The 12,070-nt window shown below is 45.4% G+C and overlaps 1 protein-coding gene across 1 annotated transcript in view; it reads left to right on the top strand.

Annotated features, from left to right (window-relative positions):
- LOC139551048 (uncharacterized) overlaps window positions 1–12,070 on the top strand; it is a 71,556-nt gene that overhangs the window by 36,998 nt on the left and 22,488 nt on the right. Inside the window, exons 34-42 of the mRNA XM_071362399.1 lie at window positions 232–369; window positions 4,132–4,248; window positions 4,350–4,442; window positions 4,603–4,826; window positions 5,176–5,378; window positions 5,759–6,007; window positions 6,273–6,502; window positions 6,807–6,971; window positions 7,370–7,459. Coding sequence (XP_071218500.1) covers window positions 232–369; window positions 4,132–4,248; window positions 4,350–4,442; window positions 4,603–4,826; window positions 5,176–5,378; window positions 5,759–6,007; window positions 6,273–6,502; window positions 6,807–6,971; window positions 7,370–7,459 — 1,509 coding nt within the window. The remainder of the gene's footprint in view (window positions 1–231; window positions 370–4,131; window positions 4,249–4,349; window positions 4,443–4,602; window positions 4,827–5,175; window positions 5,379–5,758; window positions 6,008–6,272; window positions 6,503–6,806; window positions 6,972–7,369; window positions 7,460–12,070) is intronic.

The raw sequence follows: 12,070 nt of genomic DNA, 5'->3' as shown, positions 1-12,070 counted from the left end.
TCAAGACATCAACACAGATCCTCTGGTACTGTCTGTTTTGATAAAAACAATGGTACGTTAAATGACTAAATTGAATTTCAGTCTAACAAAACAGGCTTGTAGCAGAGCACGTGTGGAGAATGAGTTGGTAGCGCTGTACTTGAGTCCAATTTTATGTCTGCTATACCCATAGAGATCCTGTGGGTGAAAAAGTTCTCTATAAAAGACTATGGCCGCCATATTTCTCTACAGACGCAGAGAGAGGTGCGAGGGAGGGTTCGGATCGGGAAGAAGGACAGACTGACGTTCCTTGGACAAATTCAGTTGAACCCCTCAGATTTACCTCAGCATAGGGTCAAAGTTCGAGCCAACCTCACCCATCTACTCCAGGTAAGGCAGATTCTATAAGAGGGACTTTAAATAATATAAACAGTATAATATATAATTATAATATAATATACAGTACCAGTCAAAGTTTGGACACACCTACTCATTCAAGGGGTTTTCTTTATTTTTACTATTTTATATATTGTAGAAGAATAGTGAAGACATCAACACTATGAAATAACACATATGGAATCATGTAGTAACCAAAAAAGTGTTAAACAAATCAAAATAGATTTTAGATTTTAGATTCTTCAAAGTAGCCACCCTTTGCCTTGATGACAGCTTGGTTACTGCATGATTCCAAATATGTTATTTCAAAGTTTAGATGTCTTCACAATTATTCTACAATGTAGATAATAGTAAAAAATTAAGAAAAACCCTTGAATGAGTAGGTGTGTCCAAACTTTTGACTGGTACTGTATTCCATTGAGCAGTGTTAATGAGGGCTCTATTTTAACAAATCTAACGCAATGGTAAATCTAAGTGCAGGCGATTGCGCTATAGGTTCAGGGGTGTGTCAGAAATATTTTTCATGATCAAAATTATTGCTGCACTTGTTGGCGCAAAAAGGCTATGTTTTGATGAATGAAGAAGTTGTTGGTGTGTCCAGGCTTGGCCCCTCACTGGCCAATCAGAACGTGATCCATTGCGAAATATGTGGTTGCTTCAACAGTCTTTTATGTATTGCCGTGGAATCAACTCCAATTCCAATTTTACTCTGTTATAGTTTCTTAATAAATAGCTTACAGAAACGAAATAACAAAATGTAGACCTATCTTTGCTAAATAGGTTAGCTTGAAACAATTTGCAGTCCACATTGTTCTAAGTAATTGCATGGCTTCAATAGTATTCACACTGATATAGGGTCTAGGTCTACTGTAAATTGCATTATGGCTGAGCATGGACATGCCAAACATGGTCAATAAGCAAGATTAAAGTAATTATTGATTAGCCCTAAAAAGAGAATGAATAATTCTAATGAAATGCTAAACAACAACAACAACTTGGCTATGTCACACCCTTTTTTTATTATTGGGGGGGGGGGGGGGGGGGGTAGATCAGCTTTAATATTACAGATATATTGTGATAGATCACCCATATATTTTTTGTAAAGAAAAAAATAAACAAATATATATACAGTACCAGTCAAAAGTTTGGACACACCTACTCATTCAAGGGTTTTTCTTTATTTTTACTATTTTCTACATCGTAGAATAATAGTGAAGACATCAAAACGATGAAATAACACATATGAAATCATGTAGTGACCAATAAAATGTTAAACAAATCAAAATAGATTTTAGATTTTAGATTCTTCAAAGTAGCCACCTTTTGCCTTGATGACAGCTTTGCACACTCTGGCATTCTCTCAAACATCTTCACCTGGAATGCCTTGCCAACAGTCTTGAAGGAGTTCCCACATATGCTGAGCACTTGTTGGCTGCTTGTTCTTCACCCTGTGGTCCAACTCATCCCAAACCATCTCAATTGGGTTGAGGTCGGGTGATTGTGGAGGCCAGGTCATCTGATGCAGCACTCCATCACTCTCCTTCTTGATCAAATAGCCCTTACACAGCCTGGAGGTGTGTTGGGTCATTGTCCTGTTTAAAAACAAATGATAGTCCCACTAAGCGCAAACCAGATGGGATGGCGTATCGCTGCAGAATGCTGTGGTAGCCATGTTGGTTAAGTGTGCCTTAAATTCAAATTAAATCACAGACAGTGTCACCAGCAAAGCACACCCACACCATCACACCTCCTCCTCCATGATTCACAGTGGGAACCACACATGCAGAAATCATCCGTTCACCTACTCTGCGTCTCACAAAGACACGGCGGTTGGAACCAAAAATCAAAAACTTGGACTCATCAGACCAAAGGGCATATTTCCACCGTTCTAATGTCCATTGCTCGTGTTTCTTGGCCAATGCAAGTATCTTCTTCTTATTGGTGTCCTTAAGTAGTAGTTTCTTTGCAGCAATTCGACCACCTCAAATATTTCCACCCCATCAGTTTTCACATGACGAAATTGCAAACTAACATCTTTTGACACTAGTGCCGCCTTAACACCAGCCAAAAATAGAGCCCTATACAGTGCATTCTGAAAGTATTCAGACCCCTTGACTTTTTCCACATTTTGTTACGTTACAGCCTTATTCTAAAATCTACACACAATACTCTATAATTAAATTTTTGCAAATGTATATATATTTTTGGGGCATATATCACATTATTCTGACCCTTTACTCAGTACTTTGTTGAAGCACCTTTGGCAGCGATTACAGCCTCGAGTCTTCTTGGGTATGATGCTGCAAGCTTGACCCACCTGTATTTGGGGAGTTTCTCCCATTCTTCTCAGCAGATCCTCTCAAGCTCTGTCAGGTTGGATGGGGAGCGTCGTTGCACAGCTATTTTTCAGGTCTCTGGCTGGGCCACAAAAGGATATTCAGAGACTTGTCCCGAAGCCACTCATGCATTGTCTAGGCTGTGTGCTTTGGGTCATTGTTCTGTTGGAAGGTGAACCTTTGCCCCAGTCTGAGGTCCTCACCCCTCTGGAGCAAGTTTTCATCAATGATCTCTCTGTACTTTACTCCGTTCATCTTTCCCTCGATCCAGACTTGTCTCCCAGTCCCTGCTGCTAAAAACTTCCCAACAGCATGATGCTGCTGCCACCACCATGCTTCACCGTAGGGATGGTGCCAGGTTTCCTCCAGACATGACATTTGGCATTCAGGCTAATGAGTTCAATCTTGGTTTCATCAGACCAGAGTTTTTTTTTTGTTCATGGTCTGAGAGTCCTTTAAGTGCCTTTTGGCAAACTCCAATCGGGCTGTCATGTGCCTTTTACTGAGGAGTGGCTACCGTCTGGCCACTCTACCATAAAAGGGGACATTGGGGACGTTAACTGCTGCAGAATGTTTTTGGTACCCTTCCCCCGATCTGTGCCTCAACACAATCCTGTCTCGGAGCTCTACGGACAATTGCGTCAACCTCATGGCTTGGTTTTTGCTCCGACATGCACTGTCAACTGTGGGATCTTATATAGACAGGTGTGTGCCTTTCCAAATCATGTCCAATCAATTGAATTTACCACAGGTGGACTCCAATCAAGTTGTAGAAACATCTCAAGGATGATCAATGGAAACAGGATGCACCTCACCTCAATTTTGAGTCTCATAGCAAAGGGTCTGAATACTTATATTGTAACAGCTCTCGTTTGTAGTAGAATGATGAGTGGACCAAGGCACAGCGTGGTAGGCGTGCAGCCTGGTAGGCGTACATCGTAACTTTATTGATGACACCAAACAAAATAACATAGAGAATAATAAGGATCTCTAAGGTCAGGGCGTGACATATATAAATAAGGTATTTCTGTTTTTTATTTTTAATACATTTGCAAAAGTGTCTAAAAATCTGTTTTCGCTTTGTCATTATGGGTTATTGTGTGTAGATTGATAAGGATGTTTATTTATTGAATTCATTTTAGAATTAGGCTGTAACGTAAAATATTTGGAAAAAGGGAAGGGGTCTGAATACTTCCCGAATGCACTGTTTGTGTTGACATTACCAGAAAGGAAGTGTGGAGTTTCATCCCAATAGTGTGAAAAGACTTCTTCATCTTGTCACTTGTGCAGTAATATGATAAAAACGATAGGGGAATATGATGGATGTCCACTGGGAATTTGATTTCACCTTTCCAAGGAAGGGAGACAAGGAGAGGAAAAAACTATTGTGCTGGACCCATGACTTTCTTAGCTATTTCAGTTGAAGCTCCCTTCGTCGGCCATACTGGAAGGAGATGTGTCCTGGAATCCGAAAAATAACCGTGTGTTTGATTACCTAGTGAGAGGCAAAGTAGGAATCAACCGGCAGGAGTGTCAGGTAAGAGTAACTATTCATTCACCACTTAAATAAAAAATATTGCTTATTTATGATTACAGCACTTATCAATCATTAACAATGTGTTTCTTTTTCTCCATCAGTTTTCTGTTAATCTGAATGGCTCATCAGACAGAATTGGTCTGTATTCCTCGCTCACACATCCCTTCCAATCCAAGATCCTTAAAACATTGGAGGTGGGTTGCTAATGTGCTTTTTCAAAGGTTGACATTTGAATCCCTTAATCGACGAGGTATATAAATAAAAAAATATGTCGCTTTTTTTGTTTTTTGGTCAGCGTATCTCGTGGTTTCTAATGGGTTTAGTATTCGTAACTTTACGTTTTGTATTCTCCAGGCCCGGCTCACTGCAGACACGTCTATGGTGGACGGCGGAGTGAGCAGCTCTCTGTGTGTGAGGGCTGATGGGAAGGACAGAGCCCTGCTGGAGGCCCAGCTCTCCCACTCCCTACAGAGAGACACCAGAGCCCTGAGTATACGTCTGGCCCTGCTCCAGACTCTACTACCTACTTCAGCCACTGAGCTGCAACTCAACATGTCTGCCAACATATCCTCAGATAAGTGAGTGCATTCTCACTAAATCAAATCAAATGTTATTGGCCACATACACATGGTATGTGCAGATGTTACTGCAGGTGTAGCGGAATGCTTGTGCTTCTAGCTCCGACAGTGCAGTAATATCTAACAATATATACCCAATACACATGAATCTAAGTATAGGAATGGAATTAAGAATATATAAATACTAGTCTATCAAGTAGCTACATACAGTGTGTACTTAGGACAGGTCTGTCTGTCTTAACCACAGTTTTGCTGTATCCCTCCCCATGCTTTCTCACTCTGTATCCTAATTGTAATCGTTCATAGTACCTCCATACCTTCTCATCTCTCCCTGTCTATCTCCTTCCAGACTCTCCATGCATGGTTCCTATGACCAGGGAGGGGAGGTCCTGCAGGCCCAGGTGGCTGGCTCATTGGAGCACTCCCCTGGTTCCCCGGGCCTCCGGATGGCTGTCACGGGCGGCCTGAGGCACTCCTTACCTAGCCTCACTGCTCTGCCTCCTGCCCTGAGTCTGGAAGGAACCCTGGGGCAGTCAGACTGGCTCACTGAAGGTATGGATCTATTTGACATAAGAAGTGATTGAGACTCATTCATCTGGTCTTGTCTCGAGAAGTGCCATGGCGAACCCAGGTTTGTGTATTTTCCATGTTAATGCTGTATAAATGGTGAAACACACACGCACACACACACACACAATATTCTTGTAGGGACTTCTGGTCCCCACAAGAATAGTTAAACACGTCCACACACACGCACGCACGCACGCACGCACGCACGCACGCACGCACGCACGCACGCACGCACGCACGCACGCACGCACGCACACACACACACACACACACACACACACACACACACACACACACACACACACACACACACACACACAAATGTATTATTCAGTACTATGAAGTGTACATGTGTGTTGCAGGGCAGCTGAGAGTGACAGTGAGTAAGGCTGTGTACAGTGTGGAGCTGAGTCATCAACAGGACCAAGGAGACACCCGGGAGGAAGAGGATGGCATGCTGGGGAAAGAGCCTGACGCGGCCAGTGATTGGTTGTGCGCTCGGGCAGGGGAGGAGTCTCTGTGTGTGAATATGAGCCGCCGATTGGGCAGTCAGGCGAGGGGTGGAGTCAACGCCCAGCTCTCTCACTCCTCCCGCTGGCTCCATACTGCAGGTGACCCCCTCCGTCTGTCACATGTTATAGTCACTTTGAGTCTCTACTCCGCCATTCCCTCTTCCCTCTCCTCAGATGTCCTACTTCTATGCTCCTTTCACCTCCACACTTTCTCTCCTTAGATATCCTCAATTAATATGATAATATGAAACCGTAATCTGTTGTAAAAATAATGTGTCACATGCCCTGTTTATCATAAGCCCTTTCAAGTATTGGTAAATGACATAAATCCATTGTGTACCATTGTCTGTCACCAATGTTTTAGGTATACCAGGTAACAGCGGTGCCCAGGTGAGCTGGACCCAGGAGGAGGGCAGGCTCTCAGTGCTGGCAGAACTACAGACCGGGGCTCATGGCCTGAAGGCTGAGTTTGAGAGGGCCAGGACTGGCGGGGCCTCCCCACGATGGGAGCTCCAAACCAGGGTACAGCACCAAAGCAAGGCCCTGGTCCAAAGAGGCCTGCCCAGCTCCATCCAGGCTACAGGGCACTATCAGGTGCAGCTTCATCCTCTTCTTCCTCATCCTTTCTCTTCTTTCTCGCTACTCTATTGTTGTTAAGAACGCTGCATTGAACTTGATTTTTGACATATCCCTGGAGATAACTTATCAAGATATCGAAGAAGATGTATCAAAGATGCTTCAAGCTAAGGCTTTAATAATTATAAGAATAGAAATTCATTTGATTTTCAGGTTTCAAGCCATGAAAGACATTCATAATTCAGTCTTTACTTCTATGTATTACAGTATTTTCAGTTTAATAGTTAATGAGCAAAATAATTTTCATGACCTCTGACTGTAGGAGGAGACAGAGCGTTTGAGTGCAGGGTTGGCCATAGCAGTTGAAGAACAGAAGATGGTGGACGTCCTAGTGGAAGCTGGCAAGGGGAACAACGCTGCCAACCTGACTGTGTCTCTTTTGCACTACCTGAGGCAACTCAAAGGAATGATACCTACATCATTGCAGGTGACTAACACATTTGTACATTGGAAAATCACTCAAAAACACATTTCCAACATTGCAACAAATTCAAATATCACAAGACTTGTATTCCATTTCTATCATAATTGTATTCCATTTCTATAATCCCTCAGTACCATACCAACAGTGTTTCTACAGTAGTCAAGTAGACACTTTTGTAAGCCATGCAAATTTGACTTGAAAAAGGAAAATGCATTTGCTCAATTGCTTCTAGTTCTGTAGTGAAGAGCCTCTGATATCATAGTTGTTTTCACTCCAAAGAAGAATAGGAACCGTGCGCTCCAACTCATGTGCCATACTGTCTGTGTTAAATTCCTCCATCTTCTCCCACTGCTCCCCCTTTAATAAACAAACTTTGTCGACGGGGGTCTCTGTTTTCACAGATGAGCTGCACGGGGTACGCCACCAACGGTCCCGATAATGACCGCCTCTCGGCCCAGTGCTCCGGAAGCGTCGCTGGTCGACCTGTGGAGGTACGCGCCTTTCGCTCCGAGAGACCACACAGCAGCAGGCTCTGCTACGGCCTAGCGTTAGCCTACCCTAGCATCACCGCACAGGCCAAAGGCTGCTACAGCCCCACGGGTCAGGCCGAGCTCAGGGCCAACCTCACCCACTCCTCCCGGCTACTGCAGCTCTCTCTGGGGCTACCCTCCCACTCTAGCCTCAGGCTTCTGCTCCGGCCTGGGCCTAAGCGATGGAGCCTGGGGTTCGGGTCGGTGGTTGGCCTCTGGAGGGTGGACCTTAGTGGGGGGCTGAGGCAGGAGGCGGCAGGGCTCTATGCATGGCACGGCCTGGTTGAGTATGGGACTCCTCATGTCACACACAAGGCCGAGGTTAGAGGTCGTGTTAGGGCAGAGCGGTGGTGTTACCTCTGGGTGGAAGTGAGCGGGGTGTGTGACTCGGTCAGATCCAGCCTGGTGGTGTCGACACAGTGCGGGGGAGAGGTGCGGGTGGCCTGGGTGCGGATCACTGAAGGGGAAGGGGCACTAGCACCAAGCAGGACATCTATGACCATAATAGGAAGCGCTGTGAAAGACGGCCTTAGGGGTACTGTGGATCTTGAAAACAACCAGGATTCTCTCCACTGCCTGTTATCCTTGCTACTGAGAGAAAGCCGGGCTGAGCTGGGCTGGACCCTCCACCACCAATGGGCCACTCTCTCCGCCTCCTCCATCCCAGAAAGTGTTGACCTGCACGGGTCAGCCCAGCTCCGACGCGCCTCCCTCTCCGGGAACGCCCGGGTTTCCTTGGACGCCCACTCGGCCAACCTGGACGTCACGGCGACTTGGGAGGCCCTCGGCCAATCCCCAAACGCCGCCCTCAGGGCCGTCCTCCAACATGACCTTGCCACCCTAAAGCATGCTGGGATACCAGAGGACGCCACCCTGAGCGTGTTTGCGGGGCCCACTCAGGCACAGGTGGAGCTGGAGAGTGATACGTGTTCCATGCTGACCCACGGGACTAATCTACATAGAGGGGAACACAGAAGGACATGGACCCTGGTTGTCCGTCAGCGCTGTAACCTACTTAAGGTAGAGACATAGAAATAGAATTACTAGAACGGGCATACCCATTCTAATCAATGTCATTCTATTTCTATGAGTAGAGAGGTGGAAACATGGAGGGAACAGGAAATCAATCAATCAAATTGATTTTACAAGTGACCTCAAACATGTTTCCCAGCGACAGAAAGCAGGAAGTCTTCAGCAGAAAGATGAGCCTCCGCTTTCCTTTACAGCATGGCATATCGCTGACACATGGGGTAATGCTGTCTCACATTTAGAACCCAGGACCAATCAAATCAAATCACATTTTATTTGTCACACGTGCCCAAATACAGCAGGTGTAGACCTTACTGTGAAATGCTTACTTACATGCCCTTAACCAACAATGCAGTTCAAGAAATAGTGAAGAAAATATTTACTAAATAAACTAAAATAAAAATCAAATCAAAAGTAACACAATACAATAACGAGGCTATATACAGGGGCTATATACAGTGGGGAGAACAAGTATTTGATACACTGCCGATTTTGCAGGTTTTCCTACTTACAAAGCATGTAGAGGTCTGTAATTTTTATCATAGGTACACTTCAACTATGAGAGACGGAATCTAAAACAAAAATCCAGAAAATCACATTGTATGATTTTTAAGTAATTAATTTGCATTTTATTGCATGACATAAGTATTTGATACATCAGAAAAGCAGAACTTAATATTTGGTACAGAAACCTTTGTTTGCAATTACAGAGATCATACGTTTCCTGTAGTTCTTGACTAGGTTTGCACACACTGCAGCAGGGATTTTGGCCCACTCCTCCCTACAGATCTTCTCCAGATCCTTCAGGTTTCGGGGCTGTCGCTGGGCAATACGGACTTTCAGCTCCCTCCAAAGATTTTCTATTGGGTTCAGGTCTGGAGACTGGCTAGGCCACTCCAGGACCTTGAGATGCTTCTTACGGAGCCACTCCTTAGTTGCCATGGCTGTGTGTTTCGTGTCGTTGTCATGCTGGAAGACCCAGCCACGACCCATCTTCAATGCTCTTACTGAGGGAAGGAGGTTGTTGGCCAAGATCTCGCGATACATGGCCCCATCCATCCTCCCCTCAATACGGTGCAGTCGTCCTGTCCCCTTTGCAGAAAAGCATCCCCAAAGAATTATGTTTCCACCTCCATGCTTCACGGTTGGGATGGTGTTCTTGGGGTTGTACTCATACTTCTTCTTCCTCCAAACACGGCGAGTGGAGTTAGACCAAAAAGCTCTATTTTTGTCTCATCAGACCACATGACCTTCTCCCATTCCTCCTCTGGATCATCCAGATGGTCATTGGCAAACTTCAGACAGGCCTGGACATGCACTGGCTTAAGCAGGGGGACCTTGCGTGCGCTGCAGGATTTTAATCCATGACGGCGTAGTCTGTTACTAATGGTTTTCTTTGAGACTGTGGTCCCAGCTCTCTTCAGGTCATTGACCAGGTCCTGCCGTGTAGTTCTGGGCTGATCCCTCACCTTCCTCATGATCATTGATGCCCCACGAGGTGAAATCTTGCATGGAGCCCCAGACCGAGGGTGATCGACCGTCATCTTGAACTTCTTCCATTTTCTAATAATTGCGCCAACAGTTGTTTCCTTCTAACCAAGCTGCTTGCCTATTGTCCTGTAGCCCATCCCAGCCTTGTGCAGGTCTACAATTTTATCCCTGATGTCCTTACACAGCTCTCTGGTCTTGGCCATTGTGGAGAGGTTGGAATCTGTTTGATTGAGTGTGTGGACAGGTGTCTTTTATACAGGTAACGAGTTCAAACAGGTGCAGTTAATACAGGTAATGAGTGGAGAACAGGAGGGCTTCTTAAAGAAAAACTAACAGGTCTGTGAGAGCCGGAATTCTTACTGATTGGTAGGTGATCAAATACTTATGTCATGCAATAAAATGCAAATTAATTATTTAAAAATCATACAATGTGATTTTCTGGATTTTTGTTTTAGATTCCGTCTCTTACAGTTGAAGTGTACCTATGATAAAAATTACAGACCTCTACATGCTTTGTAAGTAGGAAAACCTGCAAAATCGGCAGTGTATCAAATACTTGTTCTCCCCACTGTAGGTGTGTGATGTTGTTGATGATGTGTCAGTTCATATGTATCTTTTATAATTATTTGATTTCAGCACAAAAACACACACATAATAAGACAGCCTGTATGCTATTGCAAATTTGACTGTCTTATTTAGCCATGAAGTGCTTTGAAAGGCTGGTCATGGCTCACATCAACACAATTATCCCAGAAACCCTAGACCCACTCCAATTTGCATACCGCCCAAACAGATCCACAGATGATGCAATCTCTATTGCACTCCACACTGCCCTTTCCCACCTGGACAAAAGGAACACCTATGTGAGAATGCTATTCATTGACTACAGCTCAGCGTTCAACACCATAGTGCCCTCAAAGCTCATCACTAAGCTAAGGATCCTGGGACTAAACACCTCCCTCTGCAACTGGATCCTGGACTTCCTGACGGGCCGCCCCCAGGTGGTGAGGGTAGCTAGCAACACATCTGCCACGCTGATCCTCAACACTGAAGCCCCCTAGGGGTGCGTGCTCAGTCCCCTCCTGTACTCCCTGTTCACCCACGACTGCATGGCCAGGCACGACTCCAACACCATCATTAAGTTTGCAGACGACACAACAGTGGTAGGCCTGATCACGACAACGACGAGACAGCCTATAGGGAGGAGGTCAGAGACCTGGCCGGGTGGTGCCAGAATAACAACCTATCCCTCAACGTAACCAAGATTAAGGAGATGATTGTGGACTACAGGAAACGGAGGACCGAGCACCCCCATTCTCATCGACGGGGCTGCAGTGGAGCAGGTTGAGAGCTTCAAGTTCCTTGGTGTCCACATCACCAACAAACTAGAATGGTCCTAACACAACAAGACAGTCGTGAAAAGGGCACGACAAAGCCTATTCCCCCTCAGGAAACTAGAAAGATTTGGCATGGGTTTTCAGATCCTCAAAAGGTTCTACAGCTGCAACATCGAGAGCATCCTGACTGGTTGCATCACTGCCTGGTACGGGAACTGCTCGGCCTCGGACCGCAAGGCACTACAGAGGGTAATGCGTACGGCCCAGTACATCACTGGAGCCAAGCTTCCTGCCATCCAGGACCTCTACACCAGGCGGTGTCAGAGGAAGGCCCTAAAAATTGTCAAAGACCCCAGCCACCCCAGTCATAGACTGTTCTCTCTACTACTACTACAAGCGGTACCGGAGTGCCAAGTCTAGGACGAAAAGGCTTCTCAATATTTTTACCCCCAAGCCCTAAGACTCCTGAACAGGTAATCAACTGGCTACCCGAACTATTTGCATTGTTTACCCCAAACCCTCTTTTACGCTGCTGCTACTCTCTGTTTATCATATATGCATAGTCACTTTAACTATACATTCATGTACATACTACCTCAATTGACCCGACTAACCGGTGCCCCCGCACATTGGCGAACCGGGCTATCTGCATTGTGTCCCGCCACCCACCACCCGACAACCCCTATTTTACGCTACTGCTACTCTCTGTTTATCA

This window comes from Salvelinus alpinus, chromosome 23 (assembly GCF_045679555.1).
Source record: "Salvelinus alpinus chromosome 23, SLU_Salpinus.1, whole genome shotgun sequence".
NCBI lineage: Eukaryota > Metazoa > Chordata > Actinopteri > Salmoniformes > Salmonidae > Salvelinus > Salvelinus alpinus.
Note: the sequence above shows the minus strand (reverse complement) of the source record. Positions and strands in the feature narration are given on the sequence as shown.